The sequence below is a fragment of the Schistocerca serialis genome, chromosome 3 (genome assembly GCF_023864345.2).
Source record: "Schistocerca serialis cubense isolate TAMUIC-IGC-003099 chromosome 3, iqSchSeri2.2, whole genome shotgun sequence".
Taxonomy (NCBI): Eukaryota; Metazoa; Arthropoda; class Insecta; order Orthoptera; family Acrididae; genus Schistocerca; species Schistocerca serialis.
Genome location: NC_064640.1, coordinates 985,594,779 through 985,610,176, shown reverse-complemented (window position 1 = coordinate 985,610,176; position 15,398 = coordinate 985,594,779). Strand labels below are relative to the sequence as shown.

General features: G+C 40.1%; 1 protein-coding gene across 1 annotated transcript in view; it reads right to left on the bottom strand.

Annotated features, from left to right (window-relative positions):
• LOC126471430 (uncharacterized) overlaps window positions 1-15,398 on the bottom strand; it is a 69,756-nt gene that overhangs the window by 16,317 nt on the left and 38,041 nt on the right. The window contains exon 5 of the mRNA XM_050099589.1: window positions 8,754-8,858. Coding sequence (XP_049955546.1) covers window positions 8,754-8,858 — 105 coding nt within the window. The remainder of the gene's footprint in view (window positions 1-8,753; window positions 8,859-15,398) is intronic.

Genomic DNA, 15,398 nt, shown 5'->3' with positions numbered 1-15,398 from the left:
GACCAATGGATCAGGACACAGAGCACCTTGGAGGTTAAGACCTTAGACAGTTGACTGATGATGGTGGCCCAGAAGCCTATGGAGTTCGAACCAAACCTGTGATCAAGAGGCATACGTCCCCAGAGAGGAAACATGGCACTCCCAGCATTCCTTTTTACTCTGCTTAGTAAGGTAACGAACCTTAGCAAGGAGGCACTTAAAAGCAAGGAGATTGGTCTTTGAAGGGTGTCGTTTAAATCGCTGCATCACCTGTCGGTGGTCCTGGACAGTGACTGCTACATCTTTGGTCCACCGCAGTACCAGTCGACAATGAGGGAGACATGTGGCTAGTGGGACAGCAGTGCCAGTAGCATGAAGAATAGTGGTAAAGACATCTTGCACGATCACATCAACACAATTTGAAAGGGAGGTGTCAAAGTGCACTGCAGACATATATAAAGGCCAACTGGCCCTGTGGAATGCCCAACGTGGGGGCCTGTCTGCTTGGCAGCAGCGGCAGCATGACACTCCCCCACTGTGGGTGGTGGGCATGAAGTCCCCTAGGAGCAGAAACACGGGTGTAAGTTGCTATATTAAGATAGACAGTTCAACACAAGGAAGTGGCCTATCTGGAGGGAAGTAGACGTTGCAAACAGTGATTGCCAGAGTCATTTGCACTCTAACCACTCTTGCTTCCAGGCTGGTACAAAGGGGATCAATTCACTAAATTGGAGCAAATCAAAGTGCATACCGTGCTAGATAATACCCCGGGGCCAGCACAGTTCCGACAGAACTTTATTATATGTAACTGCATCACCTGCAAAATGTCTGAGGTCACTATCAATATTGTCTGCAAGATCATTAATATACAGCACGAATAGCAAGGGTCCCAACACACAGCACCAAATTTGTTTTCAGTGTGTTTTATGAAGATCAATGGTTTAACCATTTTCCTAGAGCACAATATATTGGGCAAACATGGCCTACATGCTAATGATTCAGATCCAAGATTCTCCTCACCAACTCAGTCACTACCTGGCATAGTACCCAATGCCCAGATTCCCAGACTAAGCCGACACATACTTCACAGCATATACATGGAGTTCACAGCACAGTTGTGAACAATGAAAACTGGTGTAAAGGGGGGACATTACTATAAGGGCATGTGAGGCTTCCCTTCCCTTCAGCCCACAGAAAGGCCAGAAACCGGGTGCTGGCAATGACTCATTCAGATCAGGGGCTCTCTGGGATATAACACCCAGTGCATGATTGGTTTTACACTTTGCAAGACATCCCTGTACAGATGGCTCACATACCAATTGTGACAATACATTTTATAATCTAAAAGTGTTCCTTTTTTTTTAAGTAGCCTGTTACAGCAGAAAGGATACACTGCAGATTTCTTCTAGGCCCTGACGTGCCTTAAATGCAAGCACTATATGCACATTTAGCTACATCATTATTCTTTAGAAGACAGTGTTATTTTTAACTGTAAAAAAATATTGCATTTTTTTAGTTCACTCTGAATGTCATTCTCCTAAGAAGTTTCAGTTACATAAAACTGGCATATTGTTGTTGTTGTTGTTGTGGTCTTCAGTCCTGAGACTGGTTTGATGCAGCTCTCCATGCTACTCTATCCTGTGCAAGCTTCATCATCTCCCAGTACCTACTGCAGCCTACATCCTTCTGAATCTGCTTAATGTATTCATCTCTTGGTCTCCCTCTACGATTTTTACCCTCCACGCTGCCCTCCAATACTAAATTGGTGATCCCTCGATGTCTAAGAACATGTCCTATCAACCGATCCCTTCTTCTAGTCAAGTTGTACCACAAGCTCCTCTTCTCCCCAATTCTATTCAATACCTCCTCATTAGTTATGTGATCTACCCATCTAATCTTCAGCATTCTTCTGTAGCACCACATTTCAAAAGCTTCTATTCTCTTCTTGTCTAAAGTATTTATCGTCCACGTTTCACTTCCATACATGGCTACACTCCATACAAATACTTTCAGAAACGACTTCCTGACATTTAAATCTATACACGATGTTAACAAATTTTTGTTCTTCAGAAACGCTTTCCTTGCCATTGCTAGTCTACATTTTATATCCTCTCTACTTTGACCATCGTCAGTTATTTTGCTCCCCAAATAGCAAAACTCCTTTACTACTTTAAGTGTCTCATTTCCGAATCTAATTCCCTCAGCCTCACCCAACTTAATTCGACTACATTCCATTATCCTCATTTTGCTTTTGTTGATGTTCATCTTATACCCTCCTTTCAAGACACTGTCCATTCCGTTCAGCTACTCTTCCAAGTCCTTTGCTGTCTCTGACAGAATTACAATGTCATCGGCGAACCTAAAAGTTTTTATTTCTTCTCCATGTATTTTAATACCTACTCCGAACTTTTCTTTTGTTTCCTTTATTGCTTGCTCAATATACAGATTGAATAACATCAGGGATAGGCTACAACCCTGTTTCACTCCCTTCCCAACCACTGCTTCCCTTTCATGCCCCTCGACTCTTATAATTGCCATCTGGTTTCTGTACAAATTGTAAATAGCCTTTCACTCCCTGTATTTTACCCCTGCCACCTTCAGAATTTGAAAGAGAGTATTCCAATCAACATTGTCAAAAGCTTTCTCTAAGTCTACAAATGCTAGAAACGTAGGTTTGCCTTTCCTTAATCTTTCTTCTAAGATAAGCCGTAGGGTCAGTATTGCCTCACGTGTTCCAACATTTCTACGGAATCCAAACTGATCTTCCCCGAGGTCGGCTTCTACCAGTTTTTCCATTCGTCTGTAAAGAATTCGCGTTAGTATTTTGCAGCTGTGACTTATTAACTGATAGTTTGGTAATTTTCACATCTGTCAACACCTGCTTTCTTTTGGATTGGAATTATTATATTCTTCTTGAAGTCTGAGGGTATTTCGCCTGTCTCATAACTGGCATATGAGAACTGTAAATTTATACAGTTATTCCTATCCATCAACTTCAAGTATTTCTAAACTTTACCACAAAAAGCTTCTGTTCAGCATATGATTCCTCATTAAATCAGAAAAATGACTTTTTAGCTTAAATGTTTACACCTTTCATATTATTCTCTGCCCAGTTCTCTTACTGCTTTTGCATTAAAATTAATTGAATAGCTGTTCAGTTCGTGTGTTTTTTTGCTCTATTATTATATTCCCCTGTTTCCTTATGGCACCTCTCCTGCTAGATTAGTGGGAACACAGCAGACTATAAATTCTAACATTTGTGGTATGCTCCCCACTTGATCTTAGGAATTTTTCTGCTACCTCACATGTAACTTTGAGATCTATCAAAACTTTTTGTATTTAAAAAGGGGAAGTTGCACTGTGGGTCAAATTCCACATTAACCTGTACTTCGTTTTGTTAAAACTAAATTAATGTTCTGTCTATAATACCGGTTTTCTTATTACTATCACATTTTTGATTGATTTGACATGGTGGTGTGGGCACAAACATCACGGTCTTTAGTGCTCATACTAAAATTTTAAGAGAGAAGTGTGGAAGAAGGTCACATAATTAGTAAAACATAAGCTGTAAAGAAAACCATATTGAAGTCCTCAAAATCTTTGGCCAGAATACAGATACTTCACAAAATTTTCTAAATAAGCTTTAACACACACAACTCGTCGATCAGCTGAACTAAAGGGCATACTCCCTCAGTCCCTCCTAAATTTGCTTCTGCCAACTTATCACAATATAAAATACACTCAGTTAAAATGTGGTGTTCAGTGATTTGCCAGAGTGATTGGCATGAGAAACACCACAGGCAGATAGCTGGCTTTACCAACTGCAGCTTACTGCCAATCACTGCCAGCCACCACTCTCCAATTGTATGGATCTTTGAAGCAAAATGACAGCCTGCAGGGGAATGGAACACTGTGTGATATTATGCTCCTTAAGAGCTTCCTCGGAAGCTCTGTGTGCCTGTTCATTTCCCCAAACTCCCATGTATCTTGATACCTTGCACAATGACACCTGCTTCCAGCACTACTTAGGATATACAGTTGGTTATGTATCACCTGGACCATTTTCTCTGCTAAGAGCATATTTTGCAACGATTGTTAGGCACTAAGGGGCTCATTGCAAATGACAAACTGTTTGCCATGAATATATCTCATTTGCAGCAGTGCCTTCACAGTATCACATGGATCTCCACAAAAAAATACAGTGCGGTAAATCCTTATGTCGTGGTTAGGAAATGCTCCTGCACAGCCAAGGGAAGAACCTTGTTTGGAGTCATCAGTGTACACAAATTTAATAATGTGATGCCTATCTAAAAATGTTAAAAAATGGAGATTGAAACCTGAAATCCAGAGTGCAATCTTTCTTAAAATTCATCAAGTCTAAAATAATTCTGCGCCTTTGTAACAGCCAAAGTAAAGACCTACTACAACCTTGGTGTGAAATATTAAAAGCGGCCAAGCCCATCTCTAAAAGGCAATCCTTAGAACAAATACCATACAGCCTACACGCTTAGTGTCGAGTAAAAAAGAGCTGTTATGTCACAGAATAATTTCATTCTACATGTTTAAATTTTTTTAAAAGTTCTACCCAGCAAGCTCAGAGCTGAGAAGGTTAACCTGGGGTCAATGTGCCAATCAGAATGTCAAAAATACGTACTGCCCACGAAGTGGACAAGATGGCACCCAGTAAGCAAGGCAAGCAGAAGTGCAAATACTGCAGTGCTACATAACAAGGTAGTATGAAATACACTATATAACTTCAGCCTCAGAGTGCCATTGCAATAGCCAAATGTTGCAGAAAGACCTGAGCTCAGTGACCTACAGTAATTATTGAATTACCTCAGTGAGCCACGGAGCACTGATGAGACCAACAAACAGAGGCAAAAGCGATCACACACCCAGAGCCACCATGTCATAGGTGCAGGCTCAGCTCTTTAAATAATGATGTTTCTGGAGCTCGAAAACACATCCAACCCTGCTGCCATTCTGTCCATCTCGCTAGAACAAGAGAGAACGATAGTACTAAGTTTCAGTGAAACCACAAGCCGACTGACAATGGTCTGCCCGTTGACTTCGACACCAAAACACGACCAACCTGATGCAAACTACAGCCACGGTCTGCCGTTACTGCCTACTGGGACACGGTGGATGTGGAGAAGACTGGTGTGCAACCATTACCCCTCCACCGAGGGTCAATCGTGGACGACCTGCCAGCAGCGAGCTGTCATCTCCTCAACAACCAGGTGCTCAGCCCCCTGTCCGACTCACGAATATCTGCCACAGTCTTGGTCAACTCATGTCGGATGACCAGAGCCTAGTCTTCACAACAACAGACATCCTGGACCACACAGTCGCCTGTTCTCAACTGAGTGCACGACGAGCTGTCTACGAGAGCGCTGCAGTGTGAGCCACACTGTACCACAGAACATCTGGGCAGGCAACACATTCCCAACCCCACACTGCTGCCAGCACACTACGTGGCTGTGACTCACTGACTTGGGGCTGTGACATCACAACTCACCTACGAGGCATCAGCGCTTTTTCGTGACACGTGCTTATGCCTGGCCACTGTCTGATACACTGAGACAGTTTGTCACTCTGTAAACTCAGCCTGGGAAATAAAAGTTATTACAGATACTGCTGTGACACTAACACCTCTGGATGTGTACTGGAGTCCTCTCTCTCAGTGCCCAGCCTCCTGCATACACTGCAACCCCAGCTCCCCAGGTCAGAACACAGACTTTCCAATGGTGGGTGAGTGGCAGTATGGTATGCAGGCATGTATGGCACGGACAGTGTTTTACAGACCTGTCGCAGCATGTGTAGTTGTTGCCTCATGTGGAGCTATGGGTCATCAGCCTCAGTCCAAAGGTTCGGTATGGGGCTGTTTCTAGAGGCCCCTGTGGCCAGCCAAATTTCTTTATAGCGTGCTCCACATCCAATGTTCACAAATAAGAGTGTCATGCAGTTACATGCACCACACATCCATAATGAAGTTGAGATTGCACAAGGCCCTGTAAAACTAGAGCAGACACGTTCGGTCCGCTCTCCACGAATTATGATTAAGCCATTTTAAAATACTTAGTGCGATGAGGAACTGTCTTTTCAGGTCCCTGAGGTGTGGCAACCATGTAAGTTTAGAGTCTTTAAAATTAAGAACAGTGTCCTTCATCCTCAACTCAGAAATGTTTAAAACAGAACTTGAACAGTTAAAAAGAATACACACAGACTTTTTAGTTGATAATTTAAAACCCCTCCCTCTTCTCCACCTATGCATCCAACTGAGGAACAAAAGACACAAAGGTCACTGTCACACAATTGATGTGATACTATCAATAGCAGTGACAAATACATTCACACTTAAAATGCTACCTTGAAGTACACTGTTCTCCTGCTCAAAGTGATCAGACAGGACATCGCTATCTAAAATAGAGTGGTGTGAGGAAGGACTGTATACAGATGAGAAAACATCCTCGAAAACCCCATTTGTGGAACTGCCCGAGGATAAGGTGCCTCCAAGTAGTATTGTAGGCCTTGTTGATATAAAAAAATATACCCAGGAGGTGATGCCAAAACAAGGAAGACTGTCATATAGCTGCTTCCAGGATGGCCAGGTTATCAAAGATGAAGCAATACCTCCTGAACCCACACAGAAGGTGACTAAGGTGCTATCTGGAGTCCAAGAGCCAGACAAGGTGGCAGTTGACAATCTGCTCCAAGGGCTTTCACACGCAGCTAGTGAGGGGAAACACTATGATAGCTACTCGAGTATGTTTGGTCCTTCCTGGGTTTTAAAAGCGGAATTAAAATGGCCTCTCACCACAAGTTAGGAAAGTGACCTGATGCCAAAATGAGGTTAAAAAGGGTGAGGAAGATTTCTTTCCTCCACCCTACGAGGTGCCAGAACATGCTATAACGGACCCTATTGTGACCAGGTAATATGTCACAAGCTGCAGATGAATCTGGTTTCCACGTGGACAAGGGGTAGTTCTACGCTTCATCAGTGGTATAACTGAAGTCTCAACTACCCCTTTCAGCAATCAATTGTGGTGCCTGAAAACTGAATCATGACTGGCAGTGGCAGTAACTGTGGCAAAATAGGCCACCATAATCTGGGTAATGTGTTGTGGATTCATCTGGAGACCGCCATTCCCCACTACAGTAGCCACGGGCACCTCCCACATCTCCCAGGAATCATCCTGATGGTCTCCTGTATGACTGTACTCTTAGTGGAATGGTTTATGGTGGTCAAGAACTGACAGATCTCTTCTTGTTCTCTCTAATAAATCAGTGACATTTAGCTTTTGCTACCCAAAAGGCTACGAGATTCTCTGCAGCTGACCTGCACTTTAACCAGTGTAGCATTGCCCACCTGATCCTGAGTGCAGTATAACCAGTGAGGGAAAGACTGCCAATTCAGCTGGTCTGAAGACTGTGGAATGGATGCTTCAATAGTGCGAAGGATCATTTGGGTAATATGATCCACCAATTCCAGTGTTCAAACACAGCAAGTTGCCTATAAAGTGTCCAGTCTGCCCTACTGAGCTCCCATCATGACAGCTTTCTTTTGGGCACCAAACTGAGAAATGATCACTTGAGTGCAAATTATTGATTACTTCTCACTGAGCAATTTGTGTGCCGAGAGACTGATAGCAGAATCACTCTGTTGCAGTGGTGAAGTGTGTGCTCCGCCACATGTTCAACATGCACCTGAGGACATGAGAAGGCTCTCAAATTCCTCTACCCCTGTGCCAGGTGGTTGCACAGCCCCAAAGAACATTGTGTGCATTAAAATCACCACATAGGATGAAGGGGTGGGAGAGCTGAGTAAGGAGGTCACAGAAAACCTCTTTTTTAGGCACAGTCCTTACATCAATTTTGGTTTTGTGTATGCATTATCTTCCACAACCCAAATTATTGTGCCCATGGTTCCTACTCAATACATTGAGTTGAAAGCAGTATGCCAGCAAAAACTAGAAGCCTTTTTACACCTGAATAGCATCAATTATGCACTGTTGCAATATTTTACACCTGCATATTAGATATTTGTCTATGGCTGGTCCCTTTAATCTGATGTTTCTTACATTCACAGGAGTTTGTTACTTAAACAATGTGCGACAAAGATTCTAAGAGTTTCATTTTGAGTTTATAAACTTATCTGAAGGTATACTATTTCTGTAATGTGTCCACCTACAAACCGTAGCAGTAGTGTTTCCGCCCGGGGCCCGGGTTTGATTCCCGGCAGGGAACTGGGTGCTGTGTGTCCTTCATCACCATTTTCATCATCATTGACCCGCAAGTTGCCGAAGTGGTGTCAACTGAAAAGGACTTGCAATACGGCGGCCGAGCCCCACCGGATGGGGCCTCCCGGTCAACAATGCCATACGCAAATTTCCATTTCTGTTATGCCGACACACTGCCATTTACCCTACTGACTGGTTTCAGAGCCCTGTGACACAGACCTACACCATTACAAGCATAAAAGGGAGCAACACTACGCTATCTATCTCATTCTTTTTATTTATAACTGTGCTACTAATAAGAAACATTAGTTTCATGTCTCTGTCATATGCGAGACATGATCAGGAGAGCTGCTTTAATACTGTATTCATAAAAGTTGTAAAGCTGGACTCTCACACAGTTCACCCAAGCCATAATGTTGATTCTTTTTTAAATGATATGAGTACTGTTCTGGTCCACAAAAAAGTGTAGATTATATAACCATATCAAGAATTTATAGTTATTTAAGGATAAGAAGGGAACTGTTATAGACTTACCAAACGCAGAAGCTTGTTTTGGTTTATAAGGTCCTCCTCCAAAACTGCCAGAACAGGGAAAAATTGCAAGCCCAAAGCCATTTCTGCCGATAACAACCATTTTGCCTGCAAAGGCAGGCAATTTATGTCATGAAAACAGTATGTAAATTTTTTAAAGTGCAGTTTAAAATTTAATAGGAATTTCAAACATCCATATTATTTTGCAAATTGCTATAACATGGCAGTTATAAATTTGTGTGCAGTGAAAGTTGTACACAGGATGGACAAAAAAGTACTTTTTACTTTTTGCAAATATCTCACATTATTTATTAGTTATTAGAAAAATGAACCAGCATAGTTGCTTATAATAACTAATCTTCATTCATGACAGACTGTTTCAGCATTTATTGCCATTGTCAAGCACCTACAAATACAATTTTGGTGAGAACTTTTATAAATGTGGATGTCGTTTACTTTAAAGTAACCATATTGTACTCACGTCTAAACTGATGTGACATCCATAGTACGTCATTAGTGAACTGTCTTATAACTATCACTGTTTTGATAAGATGGTAAGTGACATAAATATATTGAAATAATGTTAATTATGGTTTGACAGTTCAACTCTTACAGCGATATATGTATACAAAGACTATGCAGATGAATAGCAATATTATTTTATGAACTAAATTTTGTCATGATTATCTTTGGCTACTGTATATGTTACTTCTGATTTATCCATCTAAATGCAGATAAAATATAGTCATTTTAATATAAATTACATCCACATTCATGCATGTTCTCACCATAATTGTATTCACAGGTACTTGACAATGGTGATAAAGGCTGAAACGGTCTGTCATAAATAAATATTAGTTTTTATTAGCAGTTATTCTCATGCATTCTTCTAACAATCATGCCATTATCTGAAATATATTATGCTGCCGGCCCTAAAATAGAAAAACTCTAATTAAGGCATTGACATAAGCTGTAGTCGAGGAAGTACCAGACATATACCATTCATATATGTGCTACACATAATGGAATCAAACCAAAAATAATAAAATGACATATTTCATGGATCTTCTCTGGTTAAGATAGTACCTTGGGAGCATTTATACAGAACTAATGTCAGAACAAATACTGAGAAAATGTATGTCAACACAACAAATTTTGTCACTTCTGATTTTTCAGTTACGTGGAATAGTTGTAATAACTTCTAAATGTGATTTCTAATTCATCTTCATAAAATTTGCCCAAACTGAGTGATAATTTCTACTTATGTAAAAAGCAGCTATGAACCTATATTACTTAAGGCCATCAGAAATGAACCAGCACCAGCCAGTGTTTGTGGGAACATTGATGAAAGAACAAAAATTCACATTTGACTGTTCCGCTGCCAGAATTGTAGTTATTATTTATTAACAGTGAGGACATCCATAACAAGGCCCCAACTCGAAGGCCGATGTGACAACAGTCCCTCAACTGACAGATTTCCTCAGCACTTCATTAGGCAATGGCAGTTCAAACAAGACAACTGATTGTATACACCCCTCAACTGTAACTGTATCCATCAGACACACAAATAGCTAAGTAAGGATGTGAACCTTAAGGAATGCCAACATCACCACAATAATTTTCAAGTCAAAGGCCAAATCTCACTTATTATCTGTGTTACAACATGATGTATACTACCTACTACGAAATAACAGTCAGCAGAATGCCTGTTACACATTAATTACCAATCCACATGCAGCTTGTACTGGAGTTAAGAGAACTTGCTCACACTTGAGCAACACAGCTGCTATTCAAATATGTATTGTTTAAATGAACAAGAGTGTCTTTCATACACCCACTGAACAATTAGTCATAAGCCTCAATGGCTACAATGTAACTATGGAAATAAGGATTTATGTAGCTCTATTTCAATCAAGGATTGCATTCTCATCATACACGTAGTGAAACACATGTTGCAAAAATGTTATGTCGTGAAATAAAACATATGAGGGATGATCAGAAAGTAAGATTACAAATTTTGCAGTGGAACATGCACATTTTATTTGATACAATCAATACAGCCAACTGATAGTATATACATTAGGTTATTTTTTGACGCAGTCTCCAAATCAGTTTAGGCACTTGTCGCTTCAATGGACAAGTTTGAGTATATTCTCCTGGTAAAAATCCTGTCCTTGCATGTTCAGCCATGTTGTTGTGAAGTGTTTCACCTCCTCATATGAAGTGAATAGTCAGCCTCCTAGGTGCTCCTTCAAGTGAAGGAAATGGTGGAAATCATTTGAAATGCAGTTCTGGCTGTATGGAAGGTGGTCAATGATGTTCCAGCGAAACTGTTTCAACAGTGTGGTGGTGTTCTTGGCTGTAACAGGTTGCTCATTGTCGTTAAGGAAGATGATGATGCCTTTGGTGAGAAGTCGTGGCTGTTTCTTCCTGACTGATTCACACAATTTTGTCAAGGTTTCACAGTATTGGTCAGCGGTCACTGTCTTCCTCTTTCCATAAATTCCTCGAGTACGACACCTGTGCTGCTCCAAAAGAATGTGGCCACCACTTTCGTGGCATATGATGTCACCTTAAACTTCTTTGCCTTTGGAGAGAAGGGGGTGTTTCCATTCCAGTGATGACTGATTACTGTTGAGGGTGTAGTGACGGATCCATGTTTCATTACCCATGACAATGCAGTGAAGAGAACTGTTCCCTTCCATGGAGAACCATTCCAAAAGTTGCAGACTTGTCACCATATACTTTTCCTTGTTCAGCCCTAAAGACAACATCGGTCGGATTTTGTGGACCCCATTGGGAACAAACTTTCTGGTACTGAAGAATGTTGTGAACAATGTGATAAACACTTCCAAACAACAGTCTCAGTTCTACCATGATATGCTGTAACATGTCCTCAATCAGCTCCTCCATGTGAGCTGTGCACATCTGTTGATGAACCTCATCATTGACATTTTCCCTACTGGTTGTAAACTTTTGACACCATTCTACAACATGCTGATGAGGCACTGCAGTCTCTTTACAATCTCTACAAGATGCCACTGAATTCTGAGCTATGGTTACATGTTTTGACCACAGAAATCAAATAACTGAGTGGATTTTTTCACGACACCAGTTTTCCAAATGAGTCACCTTACCTACAGTTTGCACTGTAGCTGGAGGGTGTCAAACTCTGCCCAACTGCCAGCTGCACGTATCAGAATTACCACTTCAAAAATACGGGTCTGTAATCTTCATTTCTAACCACTCCTCATACTTACCTGGTTTACAATGTATATTAAACACTTGTCTTGAGGGTCTCTGTACAATTTAAACTAGCTTGTGAGAAATTCACAGTAAAACCCATAACATTCCATTACACACCAATCAAAACAATTTTGCTCCACACTCATGGCTAGCATATTTTGTGATTATTATTATTATTATTATTTCTATTTTTCTCAGACCTTAGGCCTGGTTAAAAATGGAAAGTGACGCGGACCTTCATCAAGCGTGACTTCCTTTTAACTGTACGGTATATGTTACATTGTATTTAGGAACTTTCGGGTTATTGAACACGTATCAATAATTACGGATTTCTGTAGTTGTATATATACGTTTGGATGTAGCTGTATTGCGTTGATGTACTGGTGGATATTGTGTGGTATGACTCCTGTAGTTGATAGTATAATCGGTATAATGTCAACTTTATCCTGATGCCACATGTCCTGGACTTCCTCAGCCAGTTGGATGTATTTTTCAATGTTTTCTCCTGTTTTCTTCTGTATATTTGTTGTATTGGGTATAGATATTTCGATTAGTTGTGTTAATTTCTTCTTTTTATTGGTGAGTATGATGTCAGGTGTGTTATGTGGTGGTGTTTTATCTGTTATAATGGTTCTGTTCCAGTATAATTTGTATTCATCATTCTCCAGTACATTTTGTGGTGCATACTTGTATGTGGGAACGTGTTGTTTTAGTAGTTTATGTTTTATGGCAAGTTGTTGATGTATTATTTTTGCTACATTGTCATGTCTTCTGGGGTATTCTGTATTTGCTAGTATTGTACATCCACTTGTGATGTGATCTACTGTTTCTATTTGTTGTTTGCAAAGTCTGCATTTATCTGTTGTGGTATTGGGATCTTTAATAATATGCTTGCTGTAATATCTGGTGTTTATTGTTTGACCCTATATTGCAATCATGAATCCTTGCGTCCCACTGTATATATTGCCTTTCCTTAGCCATGTGTTGGATGCGTCTTGATTGATGTGTGGCTGTGTTAGATGATACGGGTGCTTGCCATGTAGTGTTTTCTTTTTCCAATTTACTTTCTTCGTATCTGTTGAAGTTATGTGATCTAAAGGGTTGTAGAAGTTGTTATGAAATTGCAGTGGTGAAGCTGATGTATTTATATGAGTGATTGCTTTGTGTATTTTGCTAGTTTCTGCTCGTTCTAGAAAGAATTTTCTTAAATTGTCTACCTGTCCATAATGTAGGTTTTTTTTGTCGATGAATCCCCTTCCTCCTTCCTTTCTGCTTAATGTGAATCTTTCTGTTGCTGAATGTATGTGATGTATTCTATATTTGTGGCATTGTGAACGTGTAAGTGTATTGAGTGCTTCTAGGTCTGTGTCACTCCATTTCACTACTCCAAATGAGTAGGTCAATATTGGTACAGGAAAGTATTTATAGCTTTTGTCTTGTTTCTTGCTGTCAATTCTGTTTTCAGTATTTTTGTTAGTCTTTGTCTATATTTTTCTTTTAGTTCTTCTTTAATATTTTTATTATCTATTCCTATTTTTTGTCTGTATCCTAGATATTTATAGGCATCTGTTTTTCCATCGCTTCTACGGAGTCACTGTGGTTATTCAATATGTAATCCTCTTGTTTAGTGTGTTTTCCCTTGACTATGCTATTTTTCTTACATTTGTCTGTTCCAAAAGCCATATTTATATCATTGCTGAATACTTCTGTTATCTTTAGTAATTGGTTGAGTTGTTGATTGGTTGCTGCCAGTAGTTTTAGATCATCCATGTACAGCAAATGTGTGATTTTGTGTGGGTATGTTCCAGTAATATTGTATCCATAATTTGTATTATTTAGCATGTTGGATAGTGGGTTCAGAGCAAGGCAGAACCAGAAAGGACTTAATGAGTCTCCTTGGTATATTCCACGCTTAATCTGTATTGGCTGTGATGTGATATTATTTGAATTTGTTTGGATATTAAGTGTGGTTTTCCAATTGTTCATTACTATGTATCAATTTAGGATCTGCTTTGTATATTTCCAATATTTGTAGTAACCATGAGTGGGGTACACTATCAAAAGCTTTTTGGTAATCAATGTATGCATAGTGTAGCGACCTTTGTTTAGTTTTAGCTTGATATGTCACCTCTGCATCTATTATCAGTTGCTCTTTACATCCTCGTGCTCCTTTGCAGCAGCCTTTTTGTTCTTCATTTATAATTTTGTTCTGTGTTGTATGTGTCATTAATTTCTGTGTAATGACTGAAGTTAATATTTTGTATATTGTTGGTAGGCATGTTATGGGGTGATATTTAGCTGGGTTTGCTGTGTCTGCTTGATCTTTAGGTTTCAGATAAGTTATTCCATGTGTAAGTGTATCAGGGAATGTGTATGGGTTTGCAATGTAACTGTTAAATAATTTAGTTAGATGTGAATGTGTTGAGGTGAATTTCTTTAGCCAGAAATTTGCTATTTTATCTTTTCCAGGGGCTTTTCAATTGTGAGTAGAATTAATTGCTTGGGTGACTTCATGTTGCAAAATTATCACTTCAGGCATTTGTGGTATCATCTTGTATGTATCTGTTTCTGCTTGTATCCACCGTGCATGCCTGTTATGTTGTACCGGGTTTGACCATATGTTGCTCCAGAAGTGTTCCATGTCTGTTATGTTTGGTGGACTGTATATTTTAATGTGTGTGTTATCTATTGTCTGGTAAAATTTCTTTTGGTTTGTGTTGATTGCTTGGTTTTGTTTCCTTCTATTTTCACTTTTTTTGTATCTTCTAAGTCGTTTGGCCAATGCTTGTAATTTCTGCTTCTTTTCATCTAGTTGCTCTATCACTTCTTGTGAGATTTTACCTAACCATTTTCGTTTTTTTTCTGACATTTCATTTCTTATAAATTGTGTTAGCTGTCCGATGTCTTTTCTCAGTTTTTCTATTCTGATCTGTAGCCTGTGTTGCCATGCTGGTTTTGTGGGTTTCTTCTGTGTGTTGGTTGGTTCTGATCTCTGCCTAGTGTGTATATTTAGTGTAGTGAGTGCTCCTATACAGGGCGTTACAAAAAGGTACGGCCAAACTTTCAGGAAACATTCCTCACACACAAATAAAGAAAAGATGTTATGTGGACATGTGTCCGGAAACGCTTAATTTCCATGTTAGAGCTCATTTTAGTTTCGTCAGTCACCTATGCTCAATGGAGCACGTTATCATGATTTCATACGGGATACTCTACCTGTGCTGCTAGAACATGTGCCTTTACAAGTACGACACAACATGTGGTTCATGCACGATGGAGCTCCTGCACATTTCAGTCGAAGTGTTCCTACGCTTCTCAACAACAGATTCGGTGACCGATGGATTGGTAGAGGCGGACCAATTCCATGGCCTCCACGCTCTCCTGACCTCAACCCTGTTGACT